The sequence below is a fragment of the Oncorhynchus clarkii genome, chromosome 5 (genome assembly GCF_045791955.1).
Source record: "Oncorhynchus clarkii lewisi isolate Uvic-CL-2024 chromosome 5, UVic_Ocla_1.0, whole genome shotgun sequence".
NCBI classification, from domain to species: domain Eukaryota; kingdom Metazoa; phylum Chordata; class Actinopteri; order Salmoniformes; family Salmonidae; genus Oncorhynchus; species Oncorhynchus clarkii.
The window spans coordinates 60,133,306-60,147,996 of NC_092151.1; the positions used below are offsets into that span (position 1 = coordinate 60,133,306).

Genomic DNA, 14,691 nt, shown 5'->3' on the forward strand with positions numbered 1-14,691 from the left:
TGTATCGTTTTCTTTACTCCAGCACTTTGGATTTGAAATGATACTATGACTATGAGGATATAGTTCAAACTGTCAGCTTTAACACACACACACACACACACGAAATGCAACTGAGCGACAGGAAGGGTGGTCACATCCATAAAAACACAGACCAACAGGCATACCTGACACACCCTAGTGTAGTAGCCTTCCTCACTGGTCAGAGACAGAATGACTAGCGCTGTAATAACACTAAACTACCAAGTCCTTTATACAACGGGATAAGTTGTACATTTCATACAGGCCATGCAGAGTAGTGCTCTTACCTCCCGTCATGGCTGACAGACTGGGTGTGCCTCCTGCAGAGAAACAGACGGACAGAGAGACCACTGTAAGTTAATGGTGTTATAAGCCAGGGAGGGGTACATAAAATAGGCTCTATAGCTTTGACTGTTCAACACAATCAGTTATTGTTGGTTATTCGGTCATTATATTATGAACTGGGTGGTTCGAGCCCTGAATGCTGATTGGCTGAAAGCCATGGTATATCAGATCGTATACCACGGGTATGACAAAACATTTATTTTTACTGCTCTAATTACATTAGTAACCAGTTTATAATAGCAATAAGGCAACTTGGGGGTTTGTGGTATATGGCCAATATACCACGGCCAACGGCTGTATGCAGGCACTCCCCTTAGCAGTGGTATATTGGCCATATACCACACCTCCGCGTGCCTTATCGCTTAATTATACATCTTGACTTATTTTCTTCTTCTTGTTTTTTATTTTATTCTCATGAAAAGGACATGCTCCACATGCGTCATGAAAACATGCTCCAGAAATAGGACATTGTGGTACCTTCTCTCAGAGCTGTTGTTCTGGTACCTGTAGCGGGGGTGCTCTGCTCCAGCGTCTGAGGGAGACCTCTCTGGGATGGACAGAGAGGTGGTGGAGGAGAGCGTGGTGGCGATGGAGGCTGTGGTCGCCTCCTCAAATGACGGAGGGGTGCAGGGGAGGAGGTCTGGTCGCCCTGAGAGAAAGACAGAAGGGGGAGAGAGAATCAGAACGGGTTGTCAAAACACCTGCATCCAGTCTCCGTTAACAGCTAGGTTAAAATGATAGCGCAGTGTGAAGAAGGTGGAGTATGTGATGGGGGGGGGGTCTGCATGGTCTAGTACCCCCTACCCTCGTCCTCCAGCGTGGGGAAGCTGCGTGCTCCTCTCAGGTCGTAGATGTTGTCGTCTCTCTCAGAGGGCAGCTGGCTGGCTGACCAGGCGGCCCCGGGGCCAGTGTACTTAGTCACCGTCAGGCCCACACGGCCCTTCTTAATGGGAGAAGACTTCAAGGCTGCAGAACACACACAAGAGGAATAACATCACTAAGGGAACACTTGTCTTCTTATTCCCAAAGGGAACAGCTATTACATTGACCCCCTCCATTTGTTTTGTACACTGCTGCTACTCTATTTATTATCTATTCATAGTCACTTCACCCCTACCTACATGTACAAATGACCTCTAACCTGTACCCCCGCACACTGACTTGGTACCGGTACCCTCTGTATATAGCCTCATTGTTGTTATGTTATTGTGTTTTTTACTTTAGTTTCTTTGGTAAATATTTTCTTAACTCTTCTTGAACTGCACTGTTGATTAAAGGCTTGTAAGTAAGCATTTCACGCTAAGGTCTACACTTGTTGTATTCGGCGCATGTGACAAATAAAGTTTGATTTGATTTGACTAAGTGTGTGTGCTTGAGTGTTCAATCTTTTCTAATACCTCCCAGTACAAAATACATAACGGAGTATTTGCAGTTCAAGTGAAAAAATACATCCATTCATAAGACATCAAGTTAATAGCCAACAGCAACCTTCAAGCATAACAATAAGTGAATTAAGCAGTGGAAGCGGTGTGTCTGTCAGTCTGACTGACTGGTAATCTAGTCTGATCAGGTCTACTCACATGAGCTCTTCTTAAACACAGTGCTGCTCATAAATTTGAAGAACCTGTCTGCATAGAAGCCAGGACGGTGGACTGATACGGTGTCCTGAGAGAGCGAGAGCGAGAGCGAGAGCGAGAGCGAGAGCGAGAGAGAGAGAGAGAGAGAGAGAGCACAAGAGCGTGAAAGAAAGAAAGATGGAGAGAGGCAGAGAAATGGTATGAGGAGAGAAAGACAAAGTGAACGAGAGAGCGGTAGAGGGAGAGAGAACAAAAACACGTTTAAATACAGCGTCTCCCCATATGCTGTACGTCTCCCTGCATGGCCTAGTGTATGAATCCTCTCTCTCTACAGGGGGCCAGAAGAAAATAACACTTCCTCATCCCATCCTATTATTCAGAGGTAAGCATCACTGCAGCTGAATAAATCCCGATCTGTGTATGTGTTGGTTGTGTTAACTCTGACAATATATAGCCCTTAATCATTCACTCATTATGCTGGTTTCACAACACGTCACAGAGACAGGGTGAGAAAATAATGTGATGTACACCAGGCTTGTTAGACAAGAGGGGGAGGGAAAAATAAGAAAGAAAGAAAGAAAGAAAGAGCAAAAAAGAGAGAGAGCGAGAGACTGTGGTTCTATACTAGGAGCATCCTGGAGATGATGTCTGAGAGGAAAGAGGGGAGTCTGAGGTGCTTGAGGTCAGAGCCAGAGGATCTGTTAGAGATGAGGAGGAGGCGGAGGAAGCTCTTACTGGGTCACTGAGTACATGTGTATTGGACAGATTCAATAAGGAGGCTACACACACACACACTACTTAGACAAGTGGCCTGAAGGACCTGTACTGTTGCACTGATACACAAGACCAAACACACACAAAAGGCTACCCTGCTTATCCTCAATAGCTCAACCTGTCTGTATAGCTGTGACTTCATCAATAAATGCATGATGGAAAAGAATGGCAGGGTATAGCGCACACCCAGACAGAGGCGGGGGCAGACAGACGCTAGCTTGCTGTTCAATGATTAAAACCACACAGCTGGTCACAGCTGTTTGTCTGGGAGGGGCTGAGGTAAGACAGACTGTCTTGTCCATAAGAAGGACTAGGGACCAGGAGTTTTTCCAAAACACATGACCTGAGCGGGAAAAACTCTGGGCTCTACTCATAGGTCACATGATCAGGAAAGTCTTGGCATCTAAGCATGACCAAAGAAAACCTCGACCAGTCACAAGACTTGGCCATAGAATAGCATTACATAACCCATAAGCCAGAGAAGAAAGGGATATTGGAAATGATTATGTTCATAAAGAGCTCAGATATGATTACAGAGTCCACTGTAATAAGAAATACAAATGAAGAGGGATTATGACGAATGTGAAACTCACCCCATCATGAACCATAGCCTTCCATGTGTGCTCCAGCTTCTTTATTAGCCTGGAACCGGAAAGAAATAACAGTCAAACTTTTGATATTCAAAATGCATTAAGGCCACAGAGACAAATACAGTATAAACAGCGGCAGCCATCCACGGCTACAGGCTGTTTTCTACACTGATGGAGGCTGAATATTTTGTTACTCTTATGAAGCTGGGAGGCTGGTTCTACATGACAGAGAGTGACTGAATGAGTTATAATATATACTGAGCAAAAACATAAAATGCAACACGCAACAATTTAAAAGATTTTACTGAATTACAGTTCATATAAGGAAATCAGTCAATTGAAATGTATTCATTAGGCCCTGATCTATGGATTTTACATGACTGGGAATACAGATATGCATCTGTTGATCACAGATACCTTAAAAAGAAAAGGTAAGGGCGTTTATCAGAAAACATGTCCGTATCTGGTGTGGCCACCATCTGCCTCATGCCTCTTTCGCATAGAGTTGATCAGGCTGTTGATTGGGGCCTGTGGAATGTTGTCCCACTCCTCTTCAATGGCGGTGCGATGTTGCTGGATATTGGCGGGAACTGGAACACGCTGTCATACACGTTGATCCAGAGCATCCCAAACATGCTCAATGGGTGACATGTGTGATGAGTATGCAGGACATGGTTGAACTGGGACATTTTCAGCTTCCAGGAATTGTGTACAGATCCTTGAGAAATGGGGCTGTACATTATCATGCTGAAACATGAGGTGATGGCGGGTGGATGAATGATACGACAATGGATCTCGTCACGGTATCTCGGTGCATTCAAATTGCCATCGATAAAATGCAATTGTGTTCGTTTTCTGTAGCTTATGCTTGCCCATATCATAACCCCACCGCCACCATTGACATCAGCAAACTGCTCGCCCACACAACACCATACACGTGGTCTGCGGTTGGGAAGCTGGCTGGACGCACTGCCAAAATTTTCTAAAACTACGAGGCGGCTTATGGTAGAGAAAATGACCATTCAGTTATCTGGCAACAACTCTGGTGGACATTCCTGCAGTAAGCATTTCAATTGCTTGCTCCCTCAAAACAGCAAAGACATCTACAGCATTGTGCTGTGTGACAAAACTGCACATTTTAGAGTGGCCTTTTATTGCCCCCAGCACAAGGTGCACCTGTTCAATGATCACTAACAGGGATGTAAACAAATTTGTGCAATTTTTTTGTTGAGAAATAAGCTTTTTGTGTAAATGAAACATTTCTGGCATCTTTTATTTCCGCTAACGCAACATGGGACAAACACTTCACATGTTGTGTTTATATTTTTGTACAGTGTAGTTACCTGGGTCATATTCATTAGGACCCATACTGAAGAAAATAGGGACTTATCTGAACTTCTCCAATAAGAATTGTACGTTTTCATTTCCGTTCCAAAACGTTTTGCTACAGTGTGCCCTAATGAACACGACTCTGTATGATTGATATGATGTATGGGTACGTGTATGACTGAATGATTATTACCTGTAGGATTGCAGGATGTCTATGAGTCCGATGTAGAGGAGTAGACGCTCTCCTTTCCCATTGACTGCTGGGATGCCTCCCATCCTACAGAGACAAACATGAAGAGATGAAGTGAGATACAAAAGGTGACACTGACAAACAGAGATATACAAGGAGACAACAAGCAACACTCATAGACACACACACACCCAGCCTGTCACACGTCTCAGTCACTCACGTGTCGTCTGTTTCGATAGACTCCCCGCAGGCAGCCCCTCCCTGGATAGACTCCATGGCGGTGGAGTAGAGGGCCTTCTGGGCCACGGGCCTCTTCTCATCCTTCTCTCCTCCCTCCATCTGCTGCTCCCGCTCTGCCTGGTCGATGTTATGGACCCCCAGCAGCAAGCTGTAGTCCATAATCTTAAAGCTCTCCAGCACCTGGGAACATACACAGAGACATGGGTCCCGGTTATGGGACTGAGCCAGGCGTTTCAACCCTATGAACAGGTCCACAGGTCAATGGAGTCCTTCTTAATGATCTTTTATATTACAGTTCAGGGCATTAAAAAGTTAACCTGTACTGCAGTGCCATATAAAACATTTGCAACACAGTGGATGATGTAATCGCACAGTCAGGGGCATATTTCATAAATGTATTTAATTATGAACTTGCTGCTTGGCGTCAAAGAGAGTTTGTCATATTACATTTGCCCTCAACTGTAGGTTTCAAACCAGGTCAATGTATAATTTAAACCCTTATAGCAATGGGTCCGAAAACCCGGCTGGTTTTCCTCACCAAACAGTCTCTCTGCAGGGTCTTGACCAGAGCGCTGTACATATCCTGGTCCAGCATCAGGCCATCCTGCAGGTCCTGCATGAAGTCCAGGTCTTTGAAGGTGGGCTTGGCTTTCTGTCTCTCCTTCTTGGAGGCACAGCGTTTATACGTGGAGCCCTTCAGGTCAAACTTGAGGTGCATGCGGACGGCGCGCGGTAGAACATTGTTCATGACCACCATGCGGATGTTCTTACCGCCAGATTGGATGCAGTACAGGCCGAAGAACTTGGGAAGCAGGGTGCGAGGGTTCTGGTTGAGGTTCTGGATAGCGAGAGAGACAGTGTGAGAAAAAGGCTGATGGCACCAAGGCCAGACCAAGAGCACAGGGCAGTATTGGAACAAACAGTGCATGATTTGGTACCACCTGATTCTTCAAGACCAAACTAACCTTCAAAATATTCAAAACACATGAATAGGCAAAAAAAAAGGCCGAAAGCAGTAACCCAAAGCACGAGCCGTTTAAACACATCTAATTCACCCTTCAGTAAAAATATCTCCTTATCATCAATCTTCCCCTTTAAATTAGGTTAACCAAGCGACACGTTGCAAAAACATTGACCGTAACCTCCTGAATCCCATTAAAGTAATGACAGAGGAGCCTGCTCCTTATCCACTCAAAAACAACTGCTGGCTGGCTGGCTGGCTGGCTGGCTGGCTGGCTGGCAGACAGACAGGCAGACAGAGAGCAAGTGGGGGAGAGAGAGATAGAGAGAGAGAGAGAGAGAGAGAGAGATAGAGAGGGAAAGAGGGGCGACAGAAAGGGGTCGGAGGGGGCCAGAGGGGCCGCAGGACTCCAACAGCAGCCTGCTGATGGTGCCTTCAGGCTTTTAGGCCACAGCCAGTGACCTTCAAAGGAGAGACCGACTGAGGCATGATAGAGAGTAGGAGGAAGAGAGGAATGGAGAGAAACAGAGGGAGAGAGGGAGGGAACCCATATCCTCCAGCCACAGACGACCCATCTGTCCATGAGTGGAGGGCACAGCGCTGACAAGTCAACAACAGACACGTGAGAGAGAGAGAGAGAGAGCGGGGGAGGAACAACAGGGATAGAGAAAGAGAGATGTGAGAGGATGAAAACAAGTGAAAGCGTAACAGAGAATAGAGCTTGGCATGGAAACATATTAAATGGGGGAGAAAACATGCAAGGAAAATAATAGCATGAGTGTGCAAAACAAGTGTGAGGGGTAAAAGTGAGAGGGTGGCACGGACGTCTGTTACATCACCATGCTTTGCATTTTGCCCCCAGCCCAACCCAGTCCTGTCAGGTGCTGCAGACGTGTAGAGTTGCTCTACTGCCTGTGTATGTGTGTGTGTCTCCCCACTGTGTCTCAGTCAGTCAGTCTGTTATGGCTTCAGGCTATAGACAACCTGCATGGCTCAGAATCTCTCTGGGCTGCTTAACTCGTATTCCTAAAACACCCATAAGAATCGTGCAACTGCAATGGTCTGGATCCCACATTGTGGAAAAGGTCCGTGTAAATGTGTGAGTCTTCCTGTTCTCATGTAATAATGCTCTGTTGGTACATGAATGTCCACAAGCTTAGCCCCACCGGGAACCTAAAATAGAAAGATGGACATACATGGAGCTGTTGCTATTTAAACAGAGTTCTACTGAAGTGTGACCAGCATGGCTAACAAAGGCTCAACAACATCCTGCTTCTGTTACACAGTGACAAGGGCCTTACAAGGCTTGATGACCTCCAGTTATCTGCAGTCTAGACCAGGAATAGGCAACTGGCCACCCAGGCCCTCTGATCAATTTAGTCAGGGTCTCAACTTACTGCTGCGAGGTAGAATAGTAGAATACACACGGTGCAATTTTGAAATTTGGTTGTGCATCTCTTATGTCGGTCTCTGATTGTTACTCAATTAGCCCATGTCAGATAATATTTTTTTAGATTGGTAAGTTAGTCCTATGGCCCATCCTATGGCAAAATGTGTAGATTTGCAGGAAACTAGCTTTTAAAACAGCAACATTTTCTCTACAGCACATGGCAAAATGTGTAGAATTGCACGAAATTAACTCTAAAACACATGGAGTTCAGATGTTGTGGCCCTCCACCCCCATCAAAGTCGCCAATCCCTGGTCGAGACAATGAATGTACCAAGGTGTAAAGCAGGTAGGCAGAGTTTGGGATTGGAGCAATGAAGTGTGTAGGGATGGGATCAGTAAAAACATGGGCTTCATCACCCTTTGTGTCAAAAGGAATTTCAGATTCTTCAGGAAAGATTGCGTCTCTGCTTGTAGAGTGAGTGTAGTATGTTAGTGAGTGGGATTACAATGAAGAGTGTAGTATGTGAAATAATTATGCAGGGTGTGTGCGCACGTGCATGCACGGGTATCTGTACGTGCATGCTTGTGTGTGTGTTTCTGTATATGCGTGAACACGTGCGTTTGTGTATGTGTAAGTGCGTGCATGTGTGCATATTGTGAGTGTGTATTGTGAGTGTGTATTGCGAGTGCGTATTGTATGTGCGTATTGTATGTGCGTATTGTGAGTGCGTATTGTGTGTGCGTACTGTGAGTGCGTATTGTGAGTGCGTATTGTGAGTGTGTATTGCGAGTGCGTATTGTGTGTGCGTATTGTGAGTGCGTATTGTGTGTGCGTATTGTGAGTGCGTATTGTGTGTGTGTATTGTGTGTGTGTATTGTGTGTGCGTATTGTGAGTGCGTATTGTGAGTGCGTATTGTGAGTGTGTATTGTGTGTGCGTATTGTGAGTGTGTATTGTGTGTGCGTATTGTGAGTGTGTATTGTGTGTGCGTATTGTGAGTGTGTATTGTGTGTGCATATTGTGAGTGTGTATTGTGTGTGCGTATTGTGTGTGCGTATTGTGAGTGCGTATTGTGAGTGTGTATTGTGAGTGCGTATTGTGTGTGTGTGGGGTCACATCTCACCATGTAGTATCCAGGCAGCAGCTTCTGCAGAAACTCTGCCTCCTTGTGCATGACGGTCTTGATGATGAACTCATCGTCCTTGGTCAGGTAGAACACAGAGCCACTGGCCCCGGGGTTGGACAACTCAATCAGGGGCTCGTTACACAGGGAGTACTAGAGACACAGAGATAAAAGAACACATACACACAGCCACAGACACAGAGGGACACTGGTCAGATTGGGTAAAAGCACTGAAAAACTGAAATAAAATAACATTTCTGTTTGAAAACAAATATCACTTTTGGGGGTTAGATATTAATCCTCCTTAGAAAAGCAGTGAATCAAGACAATAGTTTCTCCATAATCCATTACCTACGCCTTGTTGCGCTCCATTATTTTCTTTAGAGACAGCAAAACGATATCTGAAAACCCTGTCTATGTGGTAGTGGAAATGAGATGCTCTAATAAAGTGAGATGAAACGAGGACAAGCTAGAAACAACACCCTGTTGAAACACGCCCAGCAGGAGACTGATGCATAAACATCCCAATCAGACAGTATTGGGAATGAGGGATGGAAGGACGGTCGGGAGGGGAGGACGGGATGGATGGAGAGAACGGTTGAGAGAGTGAGACCCAAATGGGAGAGAGAAATGAGAAAGGGGAAAAGAGAGGAAGAGAGAGGAGTGAGGGAGACAGAGGTAGAGAGAGGACACGAGAGTAAGAGAAGGGACCGTGAGTGCAGAGAGCACGAGCACTGGCCCCAGGCACTGTGATGAATCACTGAGGCAGGAACACCTCGCACACACACACGTGGCCAGTCTCACACACACACACTACATTTTATTTATCTGGACAAGCCAGTTAAGAACAAATTCTTATTTACGATCACGGCTTACACTTGCCAAACCCAGATGACGCTGGGCCATTTGTGCGCCGCCCTATGGGACTCCCAATCACGGCCGGTTGTGATTAGAGGTCGACCGATTAATCGGAATGGCCGAATAATTAGGGCCGATTTCAAGTTCTCATAACAATCGGTAATCTGAATTTTTGTACGCCGATTACATTGCACTTCACGAGGAGACTGAGTAGCAGGCTGACTACCTGTTATGCGAGTGCAGCAAGGAGCCAAGGTAAGGTGCTAGCTAGCATTAAACTTATCTTATAAAAAACAATCAATCTTCACATAATCAATAGTTAACTACACATGGTTGATGATATTATTAGTTTATCTAGCTTGTCCTGCGTTGCATATAATCAATGCGGTGCCTGTTAATTTATCATTGAATCACAGCCTACTTCACCAAACGGGGGATTTAACAAGCAAATTCGTGAAAAAAGCACTGTCGTTGCACCAATGTGTACCTAACCATAAACATCAATGCCTTTCTTAAAATCAATGCAGAAATATTTTTAAACCTGCATATTTAGTTAATATTGCCTGCTAACATGAATTTCTAGGGAAATTGTGTCACTTCTCTTGCGTTCTGTTCAAGCAGAGTCAGGGTATATGCAGCAGTTTGGGCCGCCTGGCTCGTTGCGAACTGTGTGAAGACCATTTCTTCCTAACAAAGACCGTAATTCATTTGCCAGAACTGTACATAATTATGACATAACATTGACGGTTGTGCAATGTAACAGCAATAATTAAACTTAGGGATGTCACCCGTTCGATAAAATACGGAACGGTTCTGTATTTCACTGAAATAATAAACGTTTTGTTTTCGAAATGATAGTTGCCGGATTTGATCATATTAATGACCTATGGCTCGTATTTCTGTGCGTTATTATATTATAATTGTCACGTCCTGACCTTAGTTCCTTTTTTATGTTTCTGTTTTAGTTTGGTCAGGGCGTGAGTTGGGGTGGGCAGTGTATGTTGTTTTTCTATGTTTTCCATTTCTGTGTTTGGCCTGGTATGGTTCTCAATCAGAGGCAGCTGGCGATCGTTGTCTCTGAGAATCATACTTAGCTAGCCTGTTTTCCCCATTTTGGTTGTGGGTGATTGTTTTCTGTTTTGTGCGTATTCCTTACAGAACTGTTTGGTTTTCGTTCTCGCTCTTTATTATTTTTGTCATTTCAGTGTTCAGTTTATTTTGTTTATTAAAATTAACACTTATCACGCTGCACCTTGGTCCTCTTCTCCTTCACCAGACAAAAACCGTTACAATAATTAAGTCTATGATTTGATAGAGCCGTCTGACTGAGCGGTGGTAGGCAGCAGCAGGCTCGTAAGCATTCATTCAAACAGCACTTTCCTGCATTTGCCAGCAGCTCTTCGCTGTGCTTCAAGCATTGCACTGTTTATGACTTCAAGCCAATCAACTCCCGAGATTAGGCTGGCAATACTAAAGTGCCTATTAGAACAGCCAATAGTCAAAGGTATATGAAATAGAAATAGTATAGAGAGAAATAGTCCTATAATAACTACAACCTAAAACTTCTTACCTGGGAATATTGAAGATTCGTGTTAAAAGGAACCACCAGCTTTCATATGTTCTCATGTTCTGAGCAAGGAACTTCAACGTTAGCTTTTTTACATGGCACATATTGCACTTTTACTTTCTTCCCCAACACTTTGTTTTTGCATTATTTAAACATGTTTCATTATTTATTTGAGACTAAATTGATTTTATTGATGTATTATATTAAGTTGAAATAAGTGTTCATTCAGTATTGTTGTAATTGTCATTACACTATATATATATATATATATATATCAAAAAAAATTGTCAGATTCATCGGGATGAGATTTTTTTGGTCCTCCAATAAATCGGTATCGGCGTGGAAAAATCATAATCAGTCGACCTCTAGTTGTGATACAGCCTGGATACAAACCAGGGTGGCTGTAGTGACGCCTCAAGCGTTGAGATGCAGTGCCTTAGACCACTGCACCACTCAGGAGCCCTGAATGCAGACCCTCAGAGAGACAGATGCATCTAATACACAAAGGATCTTAAAATAGCCCAGGTCCATATGTTTATACATGAGACGGTCTGTTCCTTCAGGGGCTTCTGTAACGAGCTGCTCAGGTTGGGCTGACATCTCATCTCTGCTGTGTTCCGCTGTGTGTGTCTAGACCAGAACCCCAGTGTGCTTAACACATAACCAAACCTAGGTTAATGACAGACAGAGAGACGCTTAACGATTCACTGCCCCAATGAATTGTGAACGCAGCCCCCCGGAGCGGTTAGCCCTTGTGGCTTGGACCATGGATTGTCCTGGGCTTGTTGCTGCCCTGCAACAACACCAGGTCTATTTTGCTCCAGAGAAGTAGCTCATTGTTCTCGTTGGCGAAATCTCTGCAACCGTGAGGGTAACAGCATAGCCTACATTGCTACCATGACAAAGACCAAAGCTGGTGAGAGTACTGATAGATCACAGGTGAAGGATCTTTTAAACAAACAAAAATAGTTCTACAAGCAGTTGTTACAACAACAAGAAAATTGCTTCAAGTGTTGTGTCCAAATATCAGTGGAGTCAACTACTAAAATAATGGATGACCTGACCAGAGAGGTCCAGGACCTGAAGAACAGTTTGCAGGGTCAGCTCAATGAGTCTAAACAGGAGAACACCAAGATGACAGCAATCCATAAGTGATTGAGAGAGGATATCAGTTCTGTATGTGAATCCATGATAACAATGGAGAAATTAGCATATCTCAAGAGAAAATAAAGATAGAACAACATTGTTGTGGACGGAAATGCAGATTCTCCACGAGACCTGGACGGAGTTTGAAGACAAAGTGAGGGAAATTTTCATTGAGAAACTGAAGATGGACAACAGGAAGATTGAGATAGAGCGCGCCCACAGGACTGGAAAACCCACCACCGGCCCAGATGACGGGCCCAGGCCGATAGTGGTCAAGTTCCTGAGGTTCAAGGACAAGCTAGCTGTTCTGGAAAGAGACAAACACTTCAAAGGGACGTACATCTTCTAGTAATTTCTGAGACACACTTAGATAATTCCTTTGATTATACAGCAGTAGCAATATAAGGAGATAACATTTACAAAAGAGACAGGAATGCTTATAGAGGAGGTATTGAGATTATATATATATATATATACACACATACACACACACACACACACATACACACACATATATATACTTACATATATACACACTGCTCAAAGAAATAAAGGGAACACAAAAATAACACATCCTAGATCTGAATGAATGAAATATTCTTATTAAATACTTTTTTCTTTACATAGTTGGATGTGCTGAAAATCACAAAATCACACAAAAATGATCAATGGAAATCAAATGTATCAACCCATGGAGGTCTGGATTTGGAGTCACACTCAAAATTAAAGTGGAAAACCACACTACAGGCTGATCCAACTTTGATGTAATGTCCTTAAAACAAGTCAAAATGAGGCTCAGTAGTGTGTGTGGCCTCCACGTGCCTGTATGACCTCCCTACAACGCCTGGGCATGCTCCTGATGAGGTGGCGGATGGTCTCCTGAGGGATCTCCTCCCAGACCTGGACTAAAGCATCCGCCAACTCCTGGACAGTCTGTGGTGCAACGTGGTGTTGGTGGATGGAGCGAGACATGATGTCCCAGATGTGCTCAATTGGATTCAGGTCTGGGGAACGGGCGGGCCAGTCCATAGCATCAATGCCTTCCTCTTGCAGGAACTGCTGACACACTCCAGCCACATGAGGTCTAGCATTGTCTTGCATTAGGAGGAACCCAGGACGAACCCAGGGCCAACCGCACCAGCATATGGTCTCACAAGGGGTCTGAGGATCTCATCTCGGTACCTAATGGCAGTCAGGCTACCTCTGGCGAGCACATGGAGGGCTGTGCGGCCCCCCAAAGAAATGCCACCCCACACCATGACTGACGCACCGCCAAACCGGTCATGCTGGAGGATGTTGCAGGCAGCAGAACGTTCTCCACGGCATCTCCAGACTCTGTCACGTCTGTCACGTGCTCAGTGTGAACCTGCTTTCATCTGTGAAGAGCACAGGGCGCCAGTGGCGAATTTGCCAATCTTGGTGTTCTCTGGCAAATGCCAAACGTCCTGCACGGTGTTAGGCTGTAAGCACAAAAGACTATTATATTTTGTTTTGGGAAGTTCGCCTCTTTTCACTGACTCAGATCTTTTCGACTCATTCAGTGAAAAAAAACAAACATTTCAGAGCGTGTATTAATCCTGCTGTAAAATCAATTGCGGCCAGCAGGTCAAGCGAACGACTAATATAATCACTTGTAAAAACAAATTGTGGCTCACGAGTCAGTAAAAAGAGTTGTTCAAAAATAATAACTTGTTCGTGAACTGCATATCACAAATTATTTTCAAGTGCTAACAGTCAGTATCTAGATATGCTTGATAGTGTATGTGATGTAAACAGGTCTACTTTCTTGGGGACCTAAATATTGACTGGTTTTCATAAAGCTGTCCGCTCAAGAGGAAGTTTCTCACTGTAAACCAGTGCCTATAATCTGGTTCAGGTTATTAATCAACCTAGCAGGGCGTTTACAAACACTACAGGAACTAGATCACATTTTTACTAATACTGTAGAACTTTGTTCTAAAGCTGTATCCATACCCATTAGATGCAGTGATCACAATATAGTGGCTAATTCCAGGAAAGCCAAAGTTCCAAAAGCCGGGCCTAAAATAGTGTATAAGAGATGTTACTCTTATGTGGATGATGTAACAAATATGTCACTAAACTCAACAAAAAGAAGATGAAACTGTATTATGAAGCCAAGATCAATGATAAATGAGTACTTTAAATTAAAATACAAATTCAAATCCATCTTTCATCAAATCAGATGGCTTATTCATCACAAAACCATTTGATATTGGCAATTATTTTTATGATTACTTCATTGGCAAAATGGGCAAACTTAGGCAGGAAATGCCAACAACGAACGATGAGCCATCTTATTCATGCCTAAAAAAACAAATCATGAAAGAAAAGCATTGAAAGTTTGAATTTTGTAAAGTTTGTGTTGGAGAGGTGGAAAAATTGTTATTGCTCAATAATGGCAAACCTCCTGGCATTGACAACTTAGGTGGAAACCTATTGAGGATAGTAGCTGGCTATATATAACCACTTCTATCTGTCATATCTTTAATCTGAGCCTTGAGAAAATTGTTTGCCCTCCGCCCTGGAGGGAAGGCAAAGTCATTCCGCTAACCAAGAATGGTA

At 44.0% G+C, this 14,691-nt stretch overlaps 1 protein-coding gene across 6 annotated transcripts in view; it reads right to left on the bottom strand.

The window, feature by feature from the left end:
• LOC139409135 (phosphatidylinositol 4-phosphate 5-kinase type-1 gamma-like) overlaps window positions 1-14,691 on the bottom strand; it is an 89,857-nt gene that overhangs the window by 16,645 nt on the left and 58,521 nt on the right. For 4 of the 6 annotated variants that reach the window (XM_071153883.1, XM_071153884.1, XM_071153882.1 and 1 more), the window contains 9 exons: window positions 8,538-8,690; window positions 5,602-5,901; window positions 5,044-5,243; window positions 4,827-4,910; window positions 3,308-3,356; window positions 1,944-2,028; window positions 1,168-1,329; window positions 841-1,012; window positions 306-338 (listed from right to left, as the gene is read on the bottom strand). In XM_071153883.1, coding sequence (XP_071009984.1) covers window positions 306-338; window positions 841-1,012; window positions 1,168-1,329; window positions 1,944-2,028; window positions 3,308-3,356; window positions 4,827-4,910; window positions 5,044-5,243; window positions 5,602-5,901; window positions 8,538-8,690 — 1,238 coding nt within the window. The remainder of the gene's footprint in view (window positions 1-305; window positions 339-840; window positions 1,013-1,167; window positions 1,330-1,943; window positions 2,029-3,307; window positions 3,357-4,826; window positions 4,911-5,043; window positions 5,244-5,601; window positions 5,902-8,537; window positions 8,691-14,691) is intronic. The other 2 variants (XM_071153885.1, XM_071153881.1) reach the window with 1 other exon arrangement.